The 10782-nt window shown below is 35.0% G+C and overlaps 1 protein-coding gene across 3 annotated transcripts in view; it reads left to right on the forward strand.

Moving 5' to 3' along the window:
• The window catches only part of LOC149691682 (uncharacterized), a 57274-nt gene extending 49223 nt beyond the window's left edge, over nt 1-8051 (forward strand). For all 3 annotated transcript variants that reach the window (XM_089869063.1, XM_089869062.1, XM_089869064.1), the window contains exon 3: nt 4601-8051. In XM_089869063.1, the coding sequence (XP_089725189.1) occupies nt 4601-6102 (1502 nt within the window). In that variant the 3' untranslated portion in view covers nt 6103-8051. The remainder of the gene's footprint in view (nt 1-4600) is intronic.
• Nucleotides 8052-10782: the final 2731 nt, after the last annotated feature.

Raw genomic sequence — 10782 nt, forward strand, 5'->3', positions numbered from 1 at the left:
GGCCTAAAATAGTAAGAGAACTTCGTCCTTGAGTCAACTACATTTTTATAACGTAGGAAGGAAGGAAGTGAATGAGCGACAAAAACAGGACAAATACGTATAAATAATAAAATCAGAATGACGGAAACAATTCTGTTCAATTTCCGCCATTACACAATTGCGTTAGGCTTAGCGACATTCATAGGGATGGACGGACAACAATTTGGACAAAAGGAAGAGAGTTTCCGCTCGGAATAGATCAATACAAATGAAGAGAAATTTAGCTATCATTCCAATATAAAAAAGAAACATACGTAAAAAGTATTTTATTGCTATTATTAAATCCGAATTGTCATTCGACTGTTTTCCAATTCTGACATCTTCCCGTTTCCGTTTTAGAGAATTGATAGAATTTATTTAATTCATGAAGTCATGAACAAAAAGACACTTTTGCCAATGCCCGGATATCCACCTAAAAAAAATTGTTATAAATTGAGGTAGATTTATCCTACTGACCTACAAAAAAAAGTTTCCAGTAGTTAAGGATATTCTACGGGTTTTTTTGGTGTTCCTTTTTACCGGAGATAGCTAATTCAAAACGGATACAAAATATTTTGGGCATTTCTAGTTTTTAGTGTAGGATGGGTATTCTGGTATTATATCCTGTTAATCTGAATTCTTTATTTTTTTGACAGGATAGCTTAAATAAAAATAAAATAAGATTTACAAATAGTACACCAAAATCAAAATATGTATTTCTAAGTTTTTGCTAGAATGCATGCAGCTAATTGGAATCATTAAGTGCCGATGTTAATTTCTATGCGGGTTTTGTGGGCCGGGCTCTCTCCGTTATTTTTCTCTCCGTCGTAATTTTGCAGGGTTCGTACGAAACCTGGATAACCTGGATAAGTCAGGGATACGGAAAATAGGGGATAAGTCAGGGATTAAAAACATTTTCCTAAAAAGTCAGGGATTTCGTTTGGTATATAAAACCATGCTTCGAGCAATGCTTAATATAAGCCAGGTGTGATGAAGTGGGCTCTGGTAAACACCTTAAAATTGTCAGGGATATTGCTAAAATTTGGTCAGGGATATCCTGGAAAAGTCAGGGATTTTCAATGTAAAAATTTCGTACGAACCCTGTTTTGATGGCGTCTTTCTAACTCTGTGATTTCATTGGTTGTTAACAACAACGCGACCTCAGGAGGCAAGATATATTATTTGCTAGGTAAAATTCGTTATACATAATGATTAGTCTAGCTAGCTCTTCCCACAAAATCCGAATATGTAGATACGTAACAATAATTCCCAGTAGCTGTATGTATGTTAGGTTCTAGAGATTGGTTGGTGTTTTTCCACCACGACTACAACGACTACAAAAACAAACCCTCTTCCTACTACTGCTTCAGTCAGTATTTGATTGCTACTGAATAAGTCTCTTTATTGTAAATTAGTGCGAGTTATATAGTTTAGGCGTAGGATTTCGAGGGGTGGCTCACTACATCCCTCGCTGTACCCTCTAAAACTATTGTCTATTCTTTAAAAGCTTGTGTGTGTGGAGTGAAGTGATTATCCATCCCCTTTCTTCTAACTGGGGAGAATTTCCGTATAGAAACAAGAACGTAGTTTAATTTTTTTTCTAAATGAAATAAAAAAAGATGAAAGAAATAATTTGTCAAATAATACATAAGTTAATTTCATTTAACATCTGAGAACTTAGATACGACATTAAATTAGATAGGGGACTCTCTCTACTACGTATATTTTTTTCACGCCAAATAGGTGTCGTTCCATCTCTATCTCTTGTCTATCTCTCTCTCGCTCTTGAGGCAGGAAGTAACTTGTTTGAACCACTTAACTTCGATGCAGCCTTGTTAATAATCTGTGTAGCACTTGGTTAGGGTTAAAATAGGGCTATATATATAAGTAGGAGTTGATAATCCGCCGGGGGACCCCCGGGGTCTCGTGCAAGGCTTAATCGGATATTAAGCCTTGGTTGGTTGGCACTACGCATTAAAGAAAAAAAACTAAACTAGAAAGAGAAAGAGAAAGATGATGAGGCCAATTTTAGTTAAGTGTCACGAGGGTTTAGGGTGAGATTCGGTGGTGGTGTTGGGTCTTAATTGGTCTTTTCCTATGCCTATACTATATAAGTCTTGATATTAAGCTAAGCCTTGGTTAGAGTTGTAACAGCGTTCACTCCCTCGGTCAATTATTGTCCCCGGGGCTTTCAAATTGGGCTAGATTTATTAGTTTAAATGTGTTAGGCCTTCCTTCCTAGTTCTTTTAAATTGATTTAAAGCTAAGCGCTAGCTAGCTAACTCCAAAGTAGATACGAGTCCAATTTAATTTCATGGATGGCACAAAACTGACTGTACCATGATGCAGCTATAGGCCTTGGTTGACATTTTTTTTTGGCTCTAATGAGTGGCTTTTTTGCCTTTGATCTTTTGTTCTCGTTATTTTATTTAATAGTAATTGGTCCCCAGTTTACTTTGGGTTTACAAGATTGTAACTGATTATTACTGCTGTCATAATCATTGCGTATACTGTATATTTTTAGGGGGTGGAACTGATATAGTTGGGGTACGTACCCGGGGGAAGGGAAAGGTGTACGTCACTGTTAACGTCATCGCAAGAAGTTTAATTTAAGATTGTTTTTTTCTTAGACGGGAAATTGTAGGATATTTAGTATTATATGTGTGCAGTGTGGTTCTGAAAGGTTTGTTAGAAATTAAGAGGAAATGTTCAATTTTGAGTCGAAAATGTAACATCTACGACTGATTTTGATCCCAAGGGACACCGTTTTCACGTTATGAACATTGGAGTATTTTATGGATGACCCCTAAAATTTGCATAAGAAACTGTTTTAGACAATGATTTCTAATTAAATTAAGGGGCAATTTTCCGTAAAATACTTCAAACATAACTTGAAAACGATGTCCCTAGGGTCAAAAGGTCATGGAAGTTACATTTTCGAATCGAAATAGTTTAAAGAAAACTGTCCTTAATTGATCACAAACAATTCAGAAACACCCTGTATATTTTTTTCTTGTAACTATGCAGTATTCTTAATGCATACATATAGTATAATAAGGATTTTTGCCCAAGACAGAACATAGAGCATAAATTAGTAATTCTCTATGGGGAGTGGCAATCACTTAAACCAACCGCCTCGGTTAGCAACAGGTTGGAGTGGAATACCTTAATTTTGGAGTGTTCCTAAGAGTTAGCTATAGTGTCTTAAGCCTAACTCACTCTATTTAGATTACTAACCGATAGGTATAAGTTGTGGGTGGGAAAAAAGCGGAATGCGGGTGAAGTTAGTTCTCTCTCTCTGTCTCTCTCTCCTGTGTTTCTTTCTATCTCTTATCTTGACCTTTTTTTCTCTCGCTCATTTTCGTATCCTCCTCCCTATTTCTTGATTAACTTAAAAAAAATGAGGCTTTGACGTCACTTCTATAGTTCCGGTTTCGAATATACTTCGACACTAATCTATATATTAGGTTATTTTTGCATTTCTTTTTTTTTTAAATCGTGCCCAGTCGGATGGATTTGAGTTACAGAATGGTATTGATAAATGGTGGTGAGCTTGGTTCCAAATTTCACGTATTTTCGCGAACTGCATGGCCCAGATTTAATTGGTTTCAAAATTTGGCTCACGTTTTTTTTTTACTTATTGACCATGATAAAGTTGTTTATTATTTTGTTACTATTTAACCTTAAAAAAGGAAAATTAAATGAGGGTTGCAGGGTTTCGTTATGCATGGAGAACCTGGGAAATGTCAGGGAAATAAATTGTTGACGACTAAAATTTCAGGGAAAGATAAGGGAAGTTTACTATTTTTAGTGAAATTCAGGGAAATTAGGGAAGTTAGTGAGGATGTAGTAAGTTTGAACTAAAAATAACCAATCCCGTATAGTTATTATTCCAAATGTTAGGGAAATATATGGGGAAAAGCTTGGAAATTGTCAGGGAAATATATATGTAAAAAAACCTGGGGATTGTCAGGGAAATATATATGTAAAAAAACCTGGGGATTGTCAGGGAAATATATATGTAAAAAAACCTGGGGATTGTCAGGGAAGTATATGTGTAAAAAACCAGGGAATTGTCAGGGAAATTTGTAAAAAAACCAGGGAGTTGTCAGGGAAATTTATAAAAATCCTGGGAATTGTTTATTTATAAAAAACCTTGGGGAAATTTATTTGTAAAAAAACCTGGAAACGTCAGGGAAATCAGTTTTCCGAAAGTTGTACGAACCTTGGCTTAGTACATTTAAATATTGTACTTATCTCTTTTGAAGGGCAAAAATTACCCAAGTCATGATTGTATATTAAGTTCAGTTTTTATTTTCTTAAGCCGAATTAAACGTTATCTTTTGAAATTGAAGCTGTGGTAATATAGTTTTAATGTAGTTTTTATATTGACGTGTTGGCTGAGCTCTCTTATCTCTAATTATCTTTGTCAGTTCCTGTTTCAGTCCCCCTATTCGATTCATTCTGATGTCGACAGAATCTTATCAATTACACGATTATTGCACGTTCTGATATAGTTCGGTATTTCTTTCTTTTTCCCTAATGTTAAGTCTTTTTCTTTCTTTTTCTCCCTCTCTCTCAGGTATGGAGACGAATATAACGTTGTGGCAGTTCTTGCTGGAACTGCTGCTTAGCAACCAGTACACGCATATCATTACTTGGACCAATACGGACGGAGAATTTAAACTGGTCAACGCCGAGGAAGTGGCCAGATTATGGGGTCTACGCAAGAACAAACACAATATGAATTACGACAAATTAAGTCGAGCTTTGAGATATTATTACGACAAGAATATCATCAAGAAAGTTTTGGGACAAAAATTCGTTTATCGTTTCGTCTCCTTCCCCGAGATTGTGAAAACGGAGAATAAGATACCGTTTCACGTTAAAATGGAGAGTTTTCACCATCGTTCGCCTCCCAGGCCCAATTCGACGGGACAACACAGTCCGACGTCTCCTCAAGCGCCAGCTCAACCTCCGCCTCCTCATCAAGGCTTTCAACATTTTCAGCATCAACAGCAATTGGCCTTCCAAGGAGCCATTCAGAAGTTGGCCTTGATGGCCCCTCAACAGCGTTCATCTTCACCCAACGGATCTCACCACCATCTAGTGCAACAATCGCATTTCCAACATCGACACCATCTCGCGTCCCTGGTGGCCGCCGAGGCGATGAGGAACGCGGCTGTCGCTGCCCGTCAGACCAGTCGCTCAACGGAAAGCAATACCAGTTCCAAGAGTCCGGCGGCCATTTCCAACGCCACCAGGGACTCGGTCGTTTTATGGAGTCCGGCTGCCTTACACGAATTGAACGAATCCAAACGTCCGTTGATTGTCGTGGATGGGGATGACGATGACCGCTCGGACGGAGGAGTTCCGGAAGATTACAGCAGCGCGAGAAGCGACGCCAGTTCGCCCACGTCATCGTCTTCGTCGACGAAACGCATGCGCGTTTCGGTTACGACGGTTAATGGCGGAGGATCTTCGACATCGGGTGTGGAAAGCGGCGGGGATTCCAGCTGTCCATCTCCTCCGTCGTCGTCTTCCAGTTTGTCTCCCGGTGGCGCGATTCCCAAGGAAAGGAACGCCCCGTCACCTTCGACGACGTCGGAAAGGGACAGAGATCGCGCGTCACCCAGGTACTCCGCGTCCGGTAGTCCCAGACCTTCCAACGTCTGCGTGGTGGTCAGTAAACCTAAACCGAAACCTCCACCGATCGGACCTATCATGAGCCATCCAGGATCGTTAGCTTCGAGTCCTAGGTTTTCATCGAGCGGGGCACCGTCTCTTCAGACACCCGTCGTGACTTTTAGCAGCCCATTCCTGATACAGAATAAGACGCCTTTATTGGCCTTCCCTTTTTGGAGCTCTTTGAGTCCGTCGGCTGCCTCGGCGGCCGTGACGAGTCCACGCTTGGCCGGTACGGCTGGAACCTCGGCGGCGGGAGCGGCGGCGCATTTTCAATTTCCATCGCATCTTGGACTCGGTTCCTTTCAACCCATCAGCCCATTTTTGGGTCCACCTTATTCCCCGTTTGATCCTCAAGCCATTTTTTCGCCCTCGAAATCCATTTCGGTCTTCCAATGACTGGCGCGTGGAACTGAATAGAACTGAACTTAAGTTGGGAAACTTAACGTAATTCGAGATGAAATAAAGAAAATCAACCAAAATCCTTTGAGAATTTTGAGATCAAAAGTGAATTTTTACAACAAAAAGAAACGAAACATTATTCTCAAAAATTGTACAAATAATGTGAATAGATTTAAATACAAAAATATATATATGATGAAGGAATGGAAACAATCACGTTTGTCACGTGAACAGTTTAACCCTTTGGGGTCAAATAAACAAACGTAAGTCTTCCCTACCATAAAGTGACCTTGTCTAGAGATGGAGATACAAAAAAAGTTATTTTGTAAAACAATTTATTAACGAGCAAGCAATTAAAGGTGTTAATGAATTTTTTATATTTAGATAATACCGAGTATAACGATTAAATGAAATCCAAGTGATATTCCTTAATTCCCCTATACATTAAATTGTAGAAAGTTTCTACGATAAATGATTTAAATAAACACTGTTCGAAAAATTAATAACTTTTTGAAGAAAATAATGAAAAAAATACAAAATATAGTCAACTGTTTTACATAAAAACAATCGGCGCTGGTTTCGCGAAGTTTTTAGAAACAATTTTTTATTATTAATTATTATTAATTAATAATAAATATAATTAAAAGCCCAAACGGAAAAATTCAGCCGTTTTAAAAGAAAACTTAATTATAAAGCTGGGAAAAAAATTAAAATATTTTTTACGAGAAAACACATTTAAAATGAAGTTAAAAGATACCTTAAAATAAAATGAAAAACATACAAGACGTAGATCGTACTGTTTTAGGGTTAGGTTTTTTAGCTCACGGGGTTTTATAGACTAGTTTGTTTAAAAATTTATTTAATTTCAGCTGGGTTTGAAATTTATAATAATAATAATAAACATTTTAGTTAAAACCTCCGAGGAAATAAATTTAGAGGCCGATTAATTAATTACAATTAGTTTTAAATAAATCCTCGTTAAATATTCTAAAGAAAAAAATGTTAATTACATATTCACACATGAATAGCAGCACTCCCTTTTTTTAAAAAACCAAAACAAGCCTTATAATCAAATATCACTACCAGATATATCTATAAATAAAATATAGTTATGAAATAAATAAATAAATATATAAAAATGTAAATAACATTTTTTTATTTTAAATTTTTGGGTTGTAAAAAAAATTTATTAGAGAAAAAAATTCATTAAATTTCGCAGTATATTTTTAATTGTCTGGTCTTGGGGATTAAAAATTTATTAATTATATAGTTTAATTAAATTTTTTTTTGTAGTTAAGGATTGTCCTATCTTTTATCATCAATCAATCAATCAAATCAAAATTCGCGATCTTTTTTTTTTAATTTAATTTAAATAATTTAAGTTTGATTAACTTAAATTATTTTAAAATTAAAATATTATCAAAAAAGAAGAAAAATTGAAAATAATCAAAGCTCAGGTTTTTTATAAATAACTTTTGTAAATTGAATAAGCAATACAGTAAGTAAGTAAAGGGTTTATAAAATATAATAAATATTCATGGGTGACGATTCAGAATCCTTTAATTTCCCATAATTTTTATTTCTTCAAATGGTTACGTGCTAGTCTTAATGGATATTGGTCCTACCAAGTTTAGTTTCGATAAATATATTTTGTTTGGTCTAAAAGTAAAACGTTTTTGGAGGAATTCAACAACAATTATTAAATAAAATAATTAAAAAAAAAACACCAAATTTATTAATTATATTTTTGGGTTAAAATTATCTCTTAATTTTCTGGGAGGTATTTGGACCAAAAACTTTTATAACTAAAGAAAAAAAAAAGAAATGTATTTTGGTTTTTATTTTCATTGTAAAAACGATTAAGGGAAAAAAAGAAACAAAAAGAATTTTGTAGAGTTTTTTTACTTTGCACATATGTAAAATATATATTGTATTTTAGATAAGTATGGCGTTTTTGAATTTCGTGAATTTATTTCATCCTTTTATGAATATTGACCTTAAATTTAGGCTTACTAACTTATAAAAAATATTATGGTTCAGTTTGGGATCAGTAGCTCTTTATAGCTATTGAAAACAAATATACAAAGAACCTAAATTAAAATTAATCAAGCCAACAATTAGGAAAAAAAACAATTAACCCTAATTAATTTTGCATAAAATACCTACAAAAAATAATTATAACCTTTCCTAATTAGGCCTAAAATGTACCTAACTTATTTACTAATCATTAATTTTCCATAAAATACCTACAAAATCTAATTAACCTTTCCTAATTAAGCCTAAAAAAATCCCTAACTTATTTACTAATCATTAATCCTTTGAATGGCTTCTTTAAACGATTAAAATTCATTTAATCCTAAAAAGAAAAAATTCTAAGAAAAGAAAAGTAAATAAAATAAAAACTAAAAGCAGACGTGCTTTAATTAATCCAATATTTAATTAACATTCAACATTAATCTCCATCCAGAAGACTTTGTATATTTGACGTACTCAGAGTCAGGGGTAAGTTTAAGTTGGTAAGAATAATTTTATTATATCATTTATTATTTCAACCCCCAAGGCTTGTAGAGAGAGATCATTCTCTATGAGAGGATCTGTACCAGAACTTTATTAGGAAACTTGTTAAGTATCATCACAGTAGAACCCCGCCATAGAGGGAGGGAGCAAAAAGAAACGAATTAGCCACTTCCGGTTTTGATGGACGGAAATCGTCCCGGGATGTATTCGACCCCGCGTAACCCGACGCTGAGGACGCGAGATAACGACTAAATTCAACCATTTAAACTCGGTTAATTATTATATATATTTTTACGATGGCAAGGCTTAGCGTTGCCTATGTAATGCAATGTCATCTTGAAACGTAATAACCCTTTTCATTAACGATGTTCTTACCCTTCTCGGAAATGATCATTTGGTCTTTTTCTTTTCCACGTGTGTTATACCGAGTCTATTAAACTTTGAGTGGTGTCTTTAATTATAATGGATGCATAAATTAGTACATTCGTTAAGCCTTGTTTGAATTTGGAATTTCCCGCGCAAAGTTCAAGTTGTTTCTTTCCCGCGTTTTATGTATGTATTGTCAATAAGGGTTAGGCGCAATGTCACGTGATTCTCGCGCGCTCCTTAAAACTTTCCTTAAGCCTCGTTTTCAATTATTGACTTACTTGTAGGCCTAACCTTCAAAGTTATGGGAAATCTTTGATACAAGGTTGCAATATCGTTACTTAATTCCTTATTTTACATTTTTGAATGAGAAAAGTATCCTTTATTACCTAAAAACCTTACGCAAAAAGATTTTAACTACTTATCCGCACGATATCTCGCCTAAAAACGGTTGTGACAGAACGTTTATTTTGAAGAAATTGCCGTTTAATTTTGGTGAGAGTTAAGAAAATTTTATCATTGTTTCAACTTAAACCTATTTTATTCTTTAAACAAAAGAAAAAGTTAAAAAATTTCCTTTAAATACGAAAAAAGAAAAAAAAGATGCAATTTAACAAAAATTTCCTTTAGCTATAAACGTTTTAATTTAAAGTTTCTAAATGACCTCCCATTATTTGTGACGGTTAAGCATTTAAAGTTTTTTTCTTTATTATTATTATTTTTATCGTAAATCCATTTTTGTTTTCTTCAAATCTCTCTTAATCAAAATCTAAATTCACGATTAATATTTGTACATGACGTCACAAACAAAAACCGCATAACGCGTGCTTGTTTGACTATGACCTTCAGCCAATGTCCTTGCAAATATAATTCACTTCGAGCTCGCTTCGGGGAAGGTAGGCAGAATTTGTTCGTGTATAGACAATGAATACAGTAGGACATTTAAACCGTGTATTTACCTACATACCCACCGGCTCTCTCCATCCCCCTTATTGCTTCATTAACTATCTTAACGCGAATATGAGAGACGGAGAAAAGCCTGATTGGGGCAAGACGTGGAGAGGGGGGAAGGGAATAATTCAACTAATCAAAGTGGTAGAACACGTTTAGCAACGGAATTTTATTCCGTGCTAAATTATTGTCAATTTTTATTAAAAGGAAGGTAAAAAAAAAAGAAGTTTTGGACTCCAATACTTCCGCGTAAGATTTCAATGCAACATTATTTTCCCTGTAAAAATTGAAAAAGACATATTTTTTTTTAACTTTAAATTATTATTCCGTTTAGTTTAGACAAAACGAGCAATTATACGGGTTCTGCTTATGCTAATAACTTGAAATGAAGATGATTTCAGTGTAGGATATTGAGTTTCATCATTGTCATCTAGCCAAATAACGCAATGACGTGCAACAGATCATAATTTCTTGTAGTTTAAAATTTCCTAGAAATGTTGTTATATACGATGATGGCAGCATAAGTTCATAAGATATGTTCCTACCATAAGTTTGTCACTGGTAACTTAGAAACTGGAGCTTGTCATGATGTGAGGGAGGTAGGTCATAGATTCGAGGTAAAGCGACGACGCCTGGTTTTTGGCGCTGTCAAAGGCTTAGTAATGCAGACTAAATAGGACCTAGATGGAAGTCCTGCAAAACTAACCACCGAGTGTAGTACTTCAATTCTCACTTGTCGTTCTGCTAAAACTAGCTCGAGCTGTAAGTCTCTAGCATTACGAAGTATAGGAATTGTCTTACTTATGGAACATATATTATAAACTTATGGTATAAGTAAAAGTC

This window comes from Phalangium opilio, unplaced genomic scaffold (assembly GCF_054372755.1).
Source record: "Phalangium opilio isolate 3A_F unplaced genomic scaffold, DU_Popi_V2 ptg000025l_1, whole genome shotgun sequence".
NCBI lineage: Eukaryota > Metazoa > Arthropoda > Arachnida > Opiliones > Phalangiidae > Phalangium > Phalangium opilio.